This window comes from Pelodiscus sinensis, chromosome 1 (assembly GCF_052426305.1).
Source record: "Pelodiscus sinensis isolate ZL-2025 chromosome 1, ASM5242630v1, whole genome shotgun sequence".
Taxonomy (NCBI): Eukaryota; Metazoa; Chordata; order Testudines; family Trionychidae; genus Pelodiscus; species Pelodiscus sinensis.
The window spans coordinates 110,667,080-110,683,763 of record NC_143052.1 but is presented as its reverse complement, the minus strand read 5'-3'; the positions used below and the strand labels follow the sequence as shown (position 1 = coordinate 110,683,763).

At 47.5% G+C, this 16,684-nt stretch overlaps 1 protein-coding gene across 4 annotated transcripts in view; it reads right to left on the bottom strand.

The window, feature by feature from the left end:
• WNT5B (Wnt family member 5B) overlaps positions 1-16,684 on the bottom strand; it is a 107,812-nt gene that overhangs the window by 10,958 nt on the left and 80,170 nt on the right. For 3 of the 4 annotated variants that reach the window (XM_089775762.1, XM_075941178.2, XM_089775763.1), the window contains 2 exons: positions 10,636-10,784; positions 9,639-9,886 (listed from right to left, as the gene is read on the bottom strand). In XM_089775762.1, the coding sequence (XP_089631888.1) occupies positions 9,639-9,886; positions 10,636-10,715 (328 nt within the window). In that variant the 5' untranslated portion in view covers positions 10,716-10,784. Of the gene's footprint in view, positions 1-9,638; positions 9,887-10,635; positions 10,785-11,006; positions 11,122-16,684 lie in introns of those variants that run through there. The other variant, XM_075941196.2, reaches the window with a different exon arrangement.

The window sequence follows — 16,684 nt, the reverse complement described above, 5'->3', positions numbered from 1 at the left end:
TGCCCAAGGAGTGACAGTAGCTTTGTGAACAAGAGAGCATCTCCTGCCCAACAACACAGTGCTTTTTGTTGTTAAAACTTTTGTCGGTCAGGAGTCTGGTTTTTTCAAACTCCTGACCGACAAAAGTTTTAACAATGAAAATGCAGTGTAGACGTAGCCTTATCTAAGTCCCTCCTCCCCCCAAACCAAGTATAAATACCACTATGTGGCTGGAATAATTTTTTCCTTGACCTAACTACTCTCTCTCAAGAAGGTGGAATTACTACAGGGATAGAAACCTCCTCTATCTCTGTACCAAGAGTCTGCACTACAGCTGTACAGCCTTAGTAGTGTTACTGTTCCACTGTTGTTCTTATGGTGAGATACATTCTAAAGCTATATCTACATAGCTTATTTCAAAATTTGGTCCTGTCTACACAGGGTCAAATTTCAAAATAAAGCACTACTCCAAAACGTCCCTTAACCCTTGTGGAACAAGATTTACAGGGACATTGGAATAGTGAGCCTGTTATATTTTGAAATAACGGGTGTGCTCAAAAGATGCGGAATAGCTATTTCAGGATACTTCCGGTATCCCGAAATAGCTCCGCAGTGTAGACATAACCTTAGAGTGTCACCAAAAATCGACTATTTTAAAAGTACTTTGTAAATCATGCATAAGGCCTATAATCCCCCTCAGCAGGACTGAGTCCCTGCTTTGGGTGTCCTTATTTTCCAATTTGCACATCCAGAGAAACCCTCATTATTAGCAACTTATCGCCAGTTTAGTGGTTAATGACCCAAGACAAAGGCAGAACTGCGAGGGGCACCACCCTTGCAGAAAGTGGTTTGCTGGGAAACTTTTCTAGTGAAATGCAAACAAGGACAAGATTTACCACATAAAGAGAACCCCTGCCCCACACCCAGAGGTATATAATCATCTGTGACATTTTCTGCTGGACTATGGGGAGAGTAGGAATGATTCAGAGAATAACTTTCTCATAGACAAAGTAAGATGTGTTATTATGTCTGGCTTTTGTTTTTCTACTTAATTCAACACAGCATGTCAACTGTTGATATTGCACTGATTTCCTTGTTTCAGAAAGAGGGGTGGAAAAGCTACTAAATAAGCTGTGAAACAGGTCCAGCCTCCAGGGCCGTGTCCAGACTCAGGGGTTTTTCCGGGAAAAGTAGCCTTTTTCCCGAAAAAACTTCCCCTGCGTCCAGACTCAAGCCGCGTTCTTTCGAAATTATTTCGAAAGAAGGCTTTTCTTTCGATGGCGGTAAACCTCGTTTCACAAGGAAGAATGCCTTCTTTCGAAAGTTCCTCTTTCGAAAGAAGCGTTCTTCAATGTAAATAGGGCTTCTTCAAAAGAGAGCATCCAGACTCGCTGGGTGCTCTCTTTCGAAAAAGCGGATTGCTCTTTCGAAAGATCCGCCTGCAGTCTAGACGCGATCTTTCGAAAGAGGCTCTTTCGAAAGATGCTTTCGAAAGAGCCTCTTTCGAAAGAAGCCTGCAGTCTAGACATAGCCCAGTAGACAGATATTTGTATGAATGTACCACATCATTTATGCCACAATGCATGTGTGATGTGTGCAGCATCCGCACTACAATATATCTGACAGATTTCCCTGATCTTTTGAGTGGCACCATTCTCCCATTTAGTTGTATATAAACCAGATGAGAACTTGGGCTGCTTATAATAATGAAACTGGGTCTTGGAGCTGCAGCCCAAGTTCTGCTTTGAATTAAGCCTTATCCATACTAGTCAGCAGCCTTTGACTCTGCCCATTAGGGTAATCTGCTGGTGAGCAGGGAGACATTTTGCTGGCATTGATCATCCACAGGCATAACCTTCTCCTCCCCTCCAGCTCTAAGTGGCTGTAGTGTGCCATTCCCCCGTGGAATGTCAAAGGTGAGAGAATATATTTTATTGAAACAACTTCTTCAGGGCTCACTAAAAACCTGGGACCAGAATGGCTACAACAACACTGCAACAGACAGGTATAGTATGCCATGTACCTGGAGCTTGTCAGTCACAGAATATTAGAGAGAAAAGATGGGTGAGTAGTACTAACTTCTGCTGGTAAAAGAGACAAGCTTTCAAGCTTACACAGAATTGAAGAAGAGATCTGTGTAAGCTCTAACACTTGTTGGTCCAATAAAAAAATTTACCTCATCCATCACATCTCTCTAATATATAGTTTATTTATTCCTATACAGAATGGGAATAAGCTACACTGATACCAGGAATTTTTATATTGGTTATAAATGTATCCATTGAAGGGGTTTTACCAGGTATAGCTATATTAGTAAAAAATAAATAAATAAATAAATCAAACTTCTAACCAACATAAATATACTGGTACAAGGTCTGTAAACCAGGCTTTTTACAGCATGTTTGGATAAGACATCTGACAGAACCAGTGGCCTGCTGGGCATACCTGCCTGTTGTATATTTAAAATCCATATACTGAATATATAAAGTAGACATAAACCCACGTTGCAAAATTTAAATCTGGATTTCAAACCCATTGACGTTTGGAGGTGCATGGTACACCCCAGATCAGTCATGAAGTTGAAATCAGGTTTAGCTCAGAGTCATCTCTAGTACAAAGTAAATATGTAGATCTGTCTATTTAGGTTTTGGTGGCACAGAAGTATCTGAACAGGGCCAGGTTAAGAAAAAGCCAAGCCTAAGGGGGACCTTGCAAAAAGATTTCCAGTCCGCCAAAAGTGCAGATCTTTTTGCAAGGCCCCTTTAGCCCAGGGTCCTGGGCTGCAGCCACTAATTTCCCTGAGCATTATCCAGCCATGGTGGCAGTGGGGTCAGAGAGGGAAGAGGCGAAGCAGTGGTGCCACACACATCCCCTGCTGGGCTGGAGCCACCATTTTCCCCACAGGTTCTGCCCCCACAGCTCCCATTGGCTGGGAATCCTGGCCTATGTCAGCTGCAGAGGGCAATGTTTGCAGGGCAGCACAGGCCACACTGAGTTCCTGCATTCCCCTCACACTAAAGGGGAGGTGTCCCAGGTAAGAGCCCTGCACCCTAACTTCCTGCCCCAGCCTTAAGCCCTCTCCTGCATGCCACACCTCTTCCTTCTCAGACCTCACACCTCTTTCCCAGCCCTGAGGCCCCTCCTGCACATTAAGTTCCTAACTCCCTCTTAGACCCCATGCCTCAGCCCTGAGCCCCAGTCCTGAGCCTGGCCCAGCACCGGTCCTGCCTAAACCCTGCGCCTCCACCCAAACCTCCCGTTCCAAGCACCCTTCTGCACTAAAAAACAATGTTCCCTGTAAGCTGGGCACTTGTACAGCCGCTCAGGAGAGATTTAAATGCCACCTAACTGATTAGTAGACTGCCCACAGCTAGATTTTTGTTTCTACTGGTGGTACACATACACATACCTCAGTGCACATACTAAAGTTATTCTACACATGGATGGAAAAGATTAGAGCAGGGGTGTCCAAACTTTTTTCAAAGAGGGCCAGATTTGATGAAGTGAACATGCGTGAGGGCCGACCATTTTGCCTGACATTCTTTGAACCATTAAAATTAAATGCAAATTAACTATTTTATGCAGTTTATTGCAAACGGCATACTTTTCATTTCATCACATGGATGACAAATCTAAACAGGTGTTAAACCACTCTGCCTTTCATATCTGAAGGCCAGATGAAAAAAAAATCCAAGAAGCTGAAATATATGTCAGGAACATTGTAAATACATTACATATTATTGGTAATAAAGGTTGTCTCAACTTTTAAGTTCAAAAAATATGAACAGGAACATAACACCAAGTATACATGTTGTGTCCAAATATATTTATAACTGATTTAGACCAACTGACATTAACTGAGATTTTACAATGTATTCATCTCAATACATATGGATTCGTTGGGGGCCATAAAAGATAGATATTGCCAAATTACCTGTGGGGCCGTATTAAACCAGAACACGGGCCGCAATTGGCCCGCGGGCCGGACTTTGGACATGCCTGGATTAGAGGGAACATTTCTCCATCCTCCTTGGCCCCTGCCTAGAGCCTGTTCCTGCACTCCAAACACCTCATCCCCAGCCCTATCCCAGAGCCTGCACCCACACTCGGAGCCCTCACTTTCCTCTTGCACCCACCGTCCTGCTTCAACCTGCAGCCCACGTCTGCACTCTGAACTCCTCATTGTGGCCTCACAAAATTCTAATAGCCGTGGGCCCCCAGAAGAATTAATCTCGCCCTATATCTGAACTCACATAGGGATGCTGCTATCACCCCATTCATCTGCCCTTCATCCCAATAGCAATCCCTCATTTCAGACCTAGATTTACATCTATTGCACACAACCATGGGATCATGTCACATGTTTAATAAGTTATTTTCATTGAAAGTGAGCAAACATGAACAGAGGTTACAGAAAATGTTATCTGGACTAATGCAATAAATCCTTCCTGTTTTAATATCCCCCATTCTCAGTCTTCATGCCAAGGCCATTTGAGAGCGGTGACTGTCCATGCAGAATATACTCTATGCTCTGTTCCCAGGTTCTCCCTGCTTTGGGGTGGGGTGGGGGATGGTGGGGAATGTTAGGGTCAGTCTTCTGTGTATGTGACATAAGTAAATGAGGTGCTCCAGTACCTTCTCCATGGAGCTCTGCTGCCCTCCAGTGTCCACTGAACACTCCAAGTAGTGGGAATAAACCTGGGGCACATTGGGATTGCAGGGGTCAATTGTGAAAATGCTGATTTGGGCTACAGACTCTCCTTTCTGGATTCAAAGGTGAGCCAATCCCAAAGCAACTCTTTTCAAGGGAATTGCCTGGAAAGGAAGGAGAGATAGACCTGAACTTGGGGAAGAGAGTGAGGCAAAAAAAAAAAGAAAATGAGGGCTGGGTTAAAAAGTGTATTTCTAAATTTTTATGATGAAAAAGAGTAGCCATTTATTTATTTGCAGACAATGTTTGTTTTTCTTTCATTTTCCAATTTTGTCAATTATTGTAATAAATATTAAATATTAACATTATTTTATTTTTCTCTCTTCTCTCCCTTTCACCACTTTTTTCCCCTCCCTTTTTCCTTTTCACCATTGAAAAAAAGGTGGAGCAAAAAGGAAGGAAAACCAACTCAAAACGGAGACATTTTTCATGGGAAAACATATCATTTTTCAACCAACTCTAGAAATGCCAGGGCTAAACTGAATAACTTGGGACAGCCCAGTCAGGAGAGAATGAATATGAGAGAAACAGAATATGGTTTCCTCTCAAAAATACTCCCAGTAGTAAATGCTTTACATTACATTATAGGTTTCTTTATCCTCCCTTTAAGAAATTCAGCCTTAGGAATTTATGAAATCTTTACTATATAGTACAGGGATCAATTTCTGAAGGGTAATTTCTGTACCTCAGCGATCAAAAATTACTCCTTGCCAGACCAGAGACTAGACTACGCCAAAACCTATAACAATGCTCAGGAAAAACAAACAAAACTCAATCAGCTAAAGTGCAGCACATCCCTGAACAAAATCTGTATGCTGGCAGACTGCCATACCACTGTAAAATATACAAAACTAAGACAGATTTACTAAACACAAACTACATCTTACAACTACGTATGTCTGCAAAATGTAGTTTTTTGGGGAGAGGGTGAATATTCCACCCCCATGAATGACATAAATTATATTAGCATAAGTGGTAGTGTGCACAGTACTATATCAGCAGAAGAGCCTCTCTTGCCGACACTGCTACCGCCACTCATTGGAGATGGATTAATTATGACCTGGGGAGAGTGGCTACACAAGAGAGCTTACAGTGTCACAGCTGCATCAGTACAGCTGCGCTGATGTAAACTCTCTAGAATAGACATAGCCCAAGTAACCATAAACGAAGGACTACCACTCTAAGGGTGTGTCTAGACTACAAGGTTTTTCGAAAAAACTTCTCCTGCATCTAGACTGCTGCCGTGTTCTTTCGAAAGTAAATTGAAAGAACGCAGCACTTTTTTGACCGTGGAAAACCTTGTTTTATGAGGAAGAATGCCTTTTTTCAAAAGTGCTCTTTTTCGAAAGAGGCTTTTTCCAAAGTATCTCTTGAAAAAGCCTCTTTCGAAAAAGGTTTGCAGTCTAGACATAGCTGAAGGCTGTGTCTAGACTACATCCCTTTTCTTGAAAAAGGGATGTAAATTAGACACTTCAAAATTGCAAATGAAGCCAGAATTGAAATTTTCCGTGCTTCATTTGCATAATGGCGGCTGCAGTTTTTTTTTCGAAAAGGGGCTTTTCGAAAGTAAAACAGCTGTTTAGACGGGGATCTTTCAAAAATAAAACCCTTTTTCGAAAGATCCTGTACTCCTCAAAAATGAGGTTTACAGGATCTTTCGAAAAAGGGTTTATTTTCAAGAAGTCCCCATCTAAACAGCTGTTTTTCTTTCGACAAGCCCCTTTTTGAAAAAAACTGCAGCAGCCATTATGCAAATGAAGCGCGGGAAATCTAAATCCCAGCTTCATTTTGCAATTTTGAAGTGTCTAATTTACATCCCTTTTTCAAAAAAAGGAATGTAGTCTAGACACAGCCTAAGCTGTGGCCATCTTACAAGGATGAGAGAAAAAGCTGGCTTCACACAATGGATGCACTGCCTGGATTTTGATGCTTATGGGAAGCCCCCAGCATAATCTATTCTAGACCAGTGCCTGGGGCTTCTCTAATTTATGCCCATATTGTTGGCTGATATGGCCAGAGTTCTCCCAACAGTTCTGGTCTACCATCTTTCCCCAACTACTTATCTTTTCTCTTCTCTCCAGACTCTGACATGCTCTGTATCACTGACAATATTCCCCAGTGAGGAAATTCATCTGGTTTCCAGCCCCTTTATGCACCTGGAACACCATAAAGGAACCATGCTGCAATACAGAATTGAGGCCTACAAGTTAAAAGTGGGAGATAAAAGCACAGTACATACTCAGAGAAGAATGACCGTACAGCCAACATGTTACAGAATAGATTGAAATGCTTTGCTTTCTACTCCAATACCCAAAACATAATTCCTCAAATTATCTGAAATTATAGTAGGTACTTCATTAAAAAAAATCATAAGAAATGTGCCTAAGCCTAGGATAGAGAAAAAAAAGACAGCAGCCATAACATCATCCTAAGTACCAGCTTGTCACTGACAAAAGGTAATTCATGACACTATCAGTGATGTGCAATAGAGACCTTAGATTTATAGATTTGTATATTTATAGATTTGTATATTTGGGGAATACCTATATAACTTTTCTTGCCATTGTAGTGTTTTCAGTTTATATGTGACTGTGCACTCTCACGAGAAAATACATCTGGTTGTACCAGGAACAAGAAGCAGAGACTGCCAAGTTCATCTATCTGTATTAGGTGTTAAGTTTTTAAATGGTGGACACACCACAAACTATATCCCCACCAGTCACAATTACAGACACACCACTAGACACATATGCACACCACCATGCATAAACATAACCTCTTTACCATAAATACCCACCATCACCCATACCATAACTACTGGAAACATCGGCACCAATACTGCCATCAAGACACACAGCACAATCACAGCTATCAGAGACACTTATCACAGCACCCATACAGACCACCACTGTTTTACCACCAAAATCAAAGTATGAGCTGAATTACTAGGATCACTTTAATGAAAAGGGTGAGGAAAGGGCCCTTCTCGGTTTCTACCCCTTCTCCATTATCTATTTTGGCTCATTCCTGTACCCTCTTTTCCTCCACCTCTGGCCCGTGCTTCCCTTCTGTTCACATTGATTCCCCACCCAGGTTTGGACTTGTTTCCTAACTCAAGGAAAAGACTGTGGTCAGTGAAGTGGTACTGAAGGGGAAGGGAGTCCATCTCTATATGGGACACTTCCTGAGCCTTTGTCCCTGTGGAGTAGTTGTAATTTCTTTTGGGAGCCAAAATTTACCCCATGCTTTGGATCCCGTTGATCAATGTCACCAGGGACCCATCCAAACCAAGGGAGGGTGGGGGAAGTTCCTTTTGTTGTATTAACTAGTTCCATGCTCAAACATGTCCCTTCATAGATAGTTCATTTTTTGTTCCCTGGAGGGCAGATGTTAATGTTGTAAGTTCCTATCTCCCCACTGTCCTGATTCCCATCCAATGGCTCAAGAACACAAGAAGGAACATACTGGGTTAGACCAATGACCAACTAGCCCAGTATCCTGTCTTCTGACAGTGGCCAATGCCAGATACTTCAGAGTGAATGAGCAGAACAGGGCAACTGAGTGATCCAAGGCCATCCCCTTATCATCCAGGCCCAGCTTCCAGGAGCTGGAAATATTATGGAACATGCAGTTGCCACTCTGGCCATTTTGGCTAATAGCTAGTGATGGACCTATCCTCCTTGAACGTCTCTATCCCAGGTATACTTTTGACCCAGTCTGAGAACATCCCTCTTTGTCCTTGTGGAGGACCACAGGAGCGGGCATATGGGCTTTGGCTCTTGTGGGAGACTGATAGTCAGGGGGAGGGAGGGGAATGAGACAGGGCCTGGGACTTAAGAGGAAGGGGTTGGGAATCTGCAGGCTCAGTGCCAGGGACCAAACCCTCCAGCTGGGGTCTCAGTGCAGAGTGGAGCTTTTCAGACTGAGTGTTAAAGGCAGCTCTGCCAGCAACCCCCGCATTCTGCTCCCATTGCCTGCTTCAGAGCAGGGACATGGGCTGCCCTCGGGGCCAAGAAGTTAAAGGTGCTTCTATTGCCCTCCAAGGGCGCCTAGCGAGGCGCATCCGCGCTGGCTCGGGGATTCACGCCATGCCCCCATGCAGTGGTATCCCTGAATAATGGCAGGGGGTGAGGGGCGCTGCATGGGTTACTCAACAGTAAATCATTAGCTTCGTGGGGCGGGAAGCGCCTGACGAAAGGGGTGGGGGTGGGGGTGGGGGTGCCCTTTACTACCATTTTTAACACCTTCTCTTTATTGTCCTGGCGGTCGGACACATCAAACCGGGCCCGGATTTCTCAGCGCCTTGCCAGCGGATGGCTGCATTTCAAAAGGGGCGAGGACAATGCGCGCCGGTCACACCTCGAGCCCAGGGCGGCAATGGCCCGTCAATGCGCCTCTTACCGCCAGCGGGGTAGGAATTGTCCCAGCCTTCCTCCCAGGTAAACAGACGGGCTCCCACGCCGGGGAGTCCCCCTGAGCAGCGCGCTGCCGGGTACGGACACTCTGGATTTGCTAACCCGGATCGGTTGTGGCTGCTTTTCTCTTCTTCCCTGCCACCCTCAATCACTAGACACAATCGAAACCTCCCCCCGGCCCAAACCCACCAGCTCTGCATTAAGGCATAAAACTAGCCAGGGAGGCCCTCCAGGCGGGTACGCCGGCCAAGCGTGCAGAGAGAGGGGTAGCCGGGCTGGGCGTGCCCGGGGGTGCGCTCCCACCGGGCCCGGTGTCTTCCCTACTCCATTAAGAAGCATACCCATTGCAGGAAATGGAGCGAGTTGACTCGCGCAATGAAGATTGCAGGCCTCGGCTAATGGATGGCCCTGCTTCTAAATGTGTATTTGAAGCAGATCCGACTAGATCTTCCTCGCCAGGACAGCGCGCAAAAACCTCCCAGGCACCCTCTCCCCGCCCTGCCCGGGCCACCTCTGCCCTGCCCCCCTCTTACCTATTTTCATGACCCTGCCAAAGACAGAGGTGTTGTCCACTGTGCTGCAGTTCCACCTCCGCTGCCGGAACTGGTACTGGCACTCCTTGATGGCATTTTTAGCTCCTTCTCCGATGTACACCATGTGTTCCTGGTAGAGCTGGCAGAGTTTCCTCTGGCCTGGCGAGAGCCCAGGGAGCTGGCTGCACACAGGCTGGGCTCCTATAATGTACATCTCAGGTCTCTGCACTGGGTTCATTGCCAAAGACCTGGAATGAGGGGGGGGGGGACATCAAAAAGGGAGGGAGGGGAGAGACCAAAATACAATCCGCGAGTTCCGATCTCGGAGTGTCTCCAGGCTTAACACGGCGTCCGTGCCAGCACCTTCCTGCCAGCCAAGGGCTGAGGCTGGGGACAGATCTCACCTCCGTGCCTTCTGGTTCGGCTCTACCAGATGCCAATTCCCCACCCCAGGCTTTGGCAGGAGCAAACACACAACGCGTTTGTAACCTGGCTTCCAACAGAAAACGACACACGGGATTGGGGGGGGGGCGGTGAGGCTTTGCAAAAGGGAGTGAGCCGTTTGCTATGAAGTGCCAATAAGCGCTGCCTCCAACTCGGCCCGATTCCCTCTGTCTAGAAAATGTGACAATAAACAGGAAACCCTAAGTCCTTTTGCGAGGACTCCCCCCACCCCCCAGTCAAAACCGCAGAGGGGCAATCCCAGAAGGTCCCTGAGATTCCCTCAAGCAGAATGGCTGGGAGAAGGGACGTGTGTTTCCTTCCCCGGGGGGCTGGCAGACCTCGGGGCTTCTTGCAGGTACAGCAAGAAAGCCCGCGACCCGTCGATTCCCAGCCCGTGGAATCTGGGAGAAGCAAAGCCCTGACTCCCCTGGCCGGGGGGGCGGGGGGGGGGAGCAAAGTCCCACTGGCCTCGGGAGCTCAGGGGCAGAGCGTGACATGGGACAGCCCCCACCGGAGGAGAAAGGCGGGGAGGCAGCAGGGACCTGGGACTCACCACCAGGAATTCGCCTCCGCCAGGAGCTGGGTGCAGCTGCAGAGCAGAGCGGCGACCAGCAGCAGCCGAGTCCCAGCCATGGTGCGCTTTTCCCGGCTCCGGCGCCCTTGCAAGAGCCCTTGAACCGACAGTCTCCAAGACAGGGCGTCCTGTAAAACCAGGAGAAAGCCCAGAGGGGGCCTGAGTCCAACGGGCGCGCGGGGCTCACATCAGGGTCCTGCGGGGGGGGGGGGGAGCCGAGCGCCCCCCTCCCACTTCTCTCTGCGCCAAAGCTCTCCGCGCGGGACCCCTCGCGCGCAGCCAGCCCTGCCCGCAGACCCCTCCCCCGCCCGGCTCCCTGCCCCAGTGACCGGCCCGCGGCACGCAGGGACCTGCAGGGCTTTTATGAGGGTCCATCTGCCTTTGATTGGTCCGCACGCCGGGGTCCCTGGGAATGCACGGCACTTCCAGGCGAGTGACACTCTAGGGAGGGGGGGAGGAGGAGGCAGAGCCTGCAAAGGGAAGGACGGGAAGGGACAGCGGGAGAGGGACTGCACTGGGGAGAAGAAAGGGAGGAGAGAAAAGAAAAAGGCGAGAAAAGCAGCAGGCGCCCCTCATTTTTGCTTATATCGCACCCCCACAGCCGCACCCCGTCTTTATGGCGCAACAGGGTGCAGTCCAGCCCCCCCGCACTTAGCCAGCCGCCTGCAGATCTGTGCTGGGGCAGGGCTCCGCAGCCTTTCCAAACCCAAGAGCCAAACTGCATCAAAATTCCAAACAAGAGGGCAACAAAGAGCCAGTACAAGAAAGATCAATTGCTTGAGTGAAAATATACAACTTAGTAGACATGATGATTAATAGTAGCATAAATGAAACATTGTCCTCACAGATATTACTTAATGAGACTTCTGCTTCTGGGGGTGCAGTTTGTGTGTGGGGTACAGGAGGCAGGATTGGGTGAATGAGGGGTTCAGGGCAGGGTGCTGGGGAGTATGGGGGGTGCAGAAGGCAAGGCAGGGTGCTGGGGGTGGAAAGTAAAGTATGTGGGGGGGAGGATGCTGGGCTGGATTACCTTACAAGGTAGGGGCTGGGCTGCTGCACCAGGGCAGCAGTGACTGGATGAGGGGCTGGACCAGCATTGCTGCAGCTGGATCATGGTCTCCCCTCCTACCCATGCTGCAGCAGGGTGGGGGCACAGCTAGCGCTGCCTGTGGCCACATGAGAGCTGGACCACGGGGCCTGCCCCAGAATTGGGGCTAGGGACAGGACACTGTGGCCAAATGGGGGCTGGGCCCCAAATGAGGCCTTGTTGGCCAGGCTGCCACAGCCAGAGCCCAAGCCAGACCACCACGGCTGGGTTGTTGCAGCAGTCGCGGGGCCGCCGGACCTGGGCCGTAGGGTCTGTCCCAACAGTGTGGTGGCTGGGGACAGACCATGGTGGTGAGATGGGGCTGCAGCTCAGCCATCGTGGCCAGATAGAGGCATCTGCCACCAGCAGCCCCTCTCACTATCCTGGCTGAGAGCACGCACATGTCCCCTATAGCTCGCCCTCAGCTGGTCCTTTAAAGGAGCAGAGTGCCCCAGGGGCCAGCTCTTCCGCAGCGCAGCTGGTTTTTACTGGGGCGCACTGCCTCACTTTCACCTCTGGTTAAAGGTGAAATAGAGAAAAAAAGACCATCTTCACATGAGTAATTATGCATTTTTAAAGTTTTGAAGTAATTTTTCATTTTAATGTAGGAAGCTGCATGTATTTTGGGAAAGACAGAAGAACCATATTTGGTTCTTTACTGAGCTACATTTGGCTTGAGAGCCATAGGTTGCTGACCCCTGTGTGGAGGGAGCCTGCAAAGCAAAGGGCAAGAAGAGTCACCAACAGGGATGACGCCGGTGGGACGGAGTGTGAATCATGCAGTTCCCCCTTCCTCTTCCCTGCCTCAAGTAAGGCCCCTACATGGGTCCCTTCTCAGCTCCAACAGACGGTGCTGGGGGTTCTTATGGCCCCAAAGGGAAAGACCTGGCCTGAGGCCTTTTTGCAGTCACAGAGGCATCGAAGGGACACGGGAGTCACTGGGGAAAGGGTCAGATCCCAGCCTATAAAGGAGACAGATGTTGATCAAACTTGCTCCAGAAGTGGATGGGACAGAGCTCAATCTGACAGTGGGAACCTGGATCCCTTCCCCCAACCCAGGCTTGCTGACTTTCAGTGTGAGGCTCTGCAGAGAGGGTCAGGGTGGACAGGCCAGCAACTAAGGGGCACCCATACCTATGCCCCTCCCTCGTCCCAGGATCTCTGTCCCCTTGATGTTAATATTCTCCATCAATAACAACCCCATACAGTGACACCCCCTGGTAAATGTAGTGTGCACCAGCCATACAGAAATGCGTCACGGGAGGCAATACCCGGGAACCTATGCACCCAACCGTATCTTCATGTTACGTGCCCTTCCTCCACCCCACACACACATCGAATCTGCATGGGGATTCAGAGACAACTACTCCTCATGGCATTTCTTCCTCCGGTCTCTGTTTGCTAGGGGAGGGAGCACAGGCAGGTGTGTGGGGTTGGCAGGGGGGGAGATCAAAGGCAGAAACTCGCTCCTTTGCCTTTGTCATGCAGAGCTGCTTCGGAAATGATCTGGCCTCGACAGCAGCAAATGAACAGACCCCCCCTCCAGAAAATAGCCCTCCCCTTCAAAAGGACCCCATATAATACCCCAATCCCGTTCCCCCAGGGCAAGAGGTCTGTGAATGCACTGGCTGGAACAGCTAGAGATGGAGCAGAGATAGGGCTGGCACCAGAGCCTAATGACTTTATAGGGGGAGGAGGGATGCCGGTCCAGAGAAGAGCTGGGAGAGAAAAGCTTCAAAGGCTCCTCTTGTTCAAACATCCCTCACCATTCCCTGCTCAACCCCACCAGGCAGCTCTGCCACAGGAATATCCGGACAGAGCCTCACGTGCTCCCAGCTCCACTCACTCCCCAGGTAGCCAAGGCAAACACCCCCTCCCATCTTCATCCTGTCCTGTCAGCACATTGGCCCTGCTTGCTGCTCTAATGGCCCTCTACTCATCCCCCCCCCAAACACGCTACCAGACCTGCTAATAAATCCTTGTGCCACCCCGCCAGGCAATCTAGTCACACCGCTCCAGATGGCCTCTGCCTCATTGCCCACACAGCCCTGTCTGGACCCATGCCTAGACCACCCCTCCTCCATTCACTTCTCTCTACCTTCCCAGCTTCAATGGAGGACACCCACATATAGATGCCTTCGCCTCCAACCACATCCACCTCTTCCGGCCTGCCAGAGGAACCTGGGTGGCATGGTTCTGCTGGAGTGAGTTTGAAAGGTCAGCCTGCTGCTCCCCTCCCGTGACTGTCAAGTTATGCCAAAAACATGTACATTCCGACTTCTGCAATGTACCTGCCTTTCATACAGCCTCATAAACACCAGCAGGGAACATTAATCACCAGACTCAGCAGCTCGTTCCACCCAAGAGGTTTGGGGTCTTTTTTTTAACCCAAATTCCTATGGCCTGCTATGGTGAAGTTGCTGTGTTTGTTTGTACCAGGCTTCTCTTCCTCCACAGTCCAGATGTGCTCTACCTGCAGCTGGTGACCTGTCTCACCTGGCAGGCAGATGTGAGCGCCAGAATTCGCTTGAGGACAAAAAGGCCCTGTATGACCCAGATCTCAATGAGAGGCAAGCCATGCTGCCCAGGCACAGCGGGATCCATGTCTGAAGAAAACAGGACTACATTATTTACATCTCATACCTCTTCCCTCCTCCTGCTTGTGTGTGTTGGAATGGGAGTGGGGGTGTTTTTCATAGTGAGGGCAGAATGGACAGTTTCTCTTTGGCAGTCTGGGGAGGAAGGAAGTTGTATGGGGGTGGATGGTATTTCCATGACAAACAATGAATCTGCATAGGGATGGTGTGACGTCAACCCAAGGTTTTGAGATAGCCGAAGATATAAGAACTCCATTCCCTTAGTGGAGTACAGACTGCCCGTTATAAGTGATGGGTCCCTCTTAATAACAGAGACAGAAAAGGGGGGGGCTGATTTGTACCATCCAGTAGTAAATAATCGACACCTATTGAGAAAGGAGCGCCTTGCATGTGGAATAGTGGTAGTGAGAAAGGAGTAACTGTCAGTTAACCCATAGCCAACACTCCCTGGAGAGCCCTGTGCTGGAAGAATCTGGTAATGGAGTAAGCTGCCAGCCATCCTCTTGATTCTTCCTGCTAAGAATATGGGAATGGGGAAATATGAACCTCTATGAATAAGCGTAGGTATCTAGAACCATAGATATCCAAGGCACAATTGTGGAGCAACTTACCAAAGGCTTTATCTGTGACTTTGGACCAATGGCTTAATGTTTTGCACAGTAGAACTGTGAGGCTTAAACTCATTAAAGATTGTAAAGTCTTTAAGAACCTTGAATAATAGGTGCTCTACACTTACAAAATATTCATTATTAATTAAATAATTGTTAATTATGAAAGGTTGAACAAAGCTGATGATTACTTATCACAGTGAACTACGCAGCAATTTGCCAGAAGCATCTCAATGGGTAGCAGTTAACAGCAGTCACCTCATTTTGAAGCAAAAAGAGCATAGACATTGCCATATTGGATCAGATCACTGATCCATAGTTCAATACCTTGCCATCGACACTGAACAAAAAAAATGCTTCAGAGAAAGGTGAAAGAAATCTTGCAGCACGATTCAAGGTTGATTCTGCTGCTAATGACTGTTATTGCAGAGTGGTCATAATCTCCGTGGAGATTAAAATGTGAATTGTGAAAGTGATCCCCCTTTCAGATCCCACAGATAACGTCTTTAGTGATTGTGTTTATGGCCTCAACTAAAGTGCTAATAGCAAGTAAGGTTTTGTTGAATAGCTCAGCTTAGGCATTAGGCAAGCAGCTCCTAAACTTTGGCGTGCAGAGCAATTGGGTGGTACTCTGCAAAGAGCTGTTAGGTCACATTGTGCTATTTGACTTCTTTGTTGCCATCTGCTTCTAAAGATATCCCCAGGGTCTTTTAAGAATCTTGTGCTATATTTTTTAAACCTGCATATCTAAAGCTGGCCTCATATTAATATTTAGGCACTCTGATAACTGCCTTGATTTTTCAGAGGACCCAAATATGAATTGACTTAATTTTAGGTATTCTAATTTGAACACTGTAACTTTATTTCATTCAATACAATCCATCAAAGAGTCATCGCTGCTTTCCTATTATTGATATATTTGCATGAGGGACATTGCATGATGATAACTAGGACTGTCCATCAAACAATCTGCTGAGATTTGACACATACTATGAAAAAGTTGAACACTGACTCAAATGGCTGAAATCAGATATGACAAATCAGAAAATGTTAGCTACCTATACAACCTTCTGATCCTGATTTTTTTTTTACTTGGGGGTTCCCCAAGTATGACACTTTATCAAGTGTTTTAAACAAAGTATTGAACAAGTTTTAAGTCTTTCCACTGCAACTTGTGTGATCATCTTTCCTGCTTCTTGTCCAGTTTCCTCCAGACTGGGAGAGATTGGACACACATTCCTCCCTTTGCAATCAGAGCCCCTTTCAAGCTTCTGTTTATTCTCACAACTTGACTCTGGAGCAATTCCTTTTTCTAATTGCTCACCATGTCCAATGCATCCAGGAACATTTACTGCTGTCTAGAAGGATGCTTCCTTCCAGTACAAGCATTAGCCCACTTATAAACCAAATAATAAATAAAATAATAACAAACAAAACAACAACAATACAATTATTATTGTTGTTATTTAATAATATTAATATTATTTAATAAAATAATAATAATAATAGCAAAGCCTCAGAAAACCAGGAGCCAGCAAGGGTTTCAATACTATTAAAAAGAGCCTCACCTGATAGCCCAAAACCTGAGCTCTGAGTTCCATTATCTGGTGTGAGTATATCCTGTATCATGTATCCATAAGGAGTTCTCTACATTCTGTATCTGTAGAGAGGCTTCCTGGGTTCTGTTAAAAGAGGCATGATAGGTGGCTCTAGAACCATAGGCTCCAGCAGCCAGA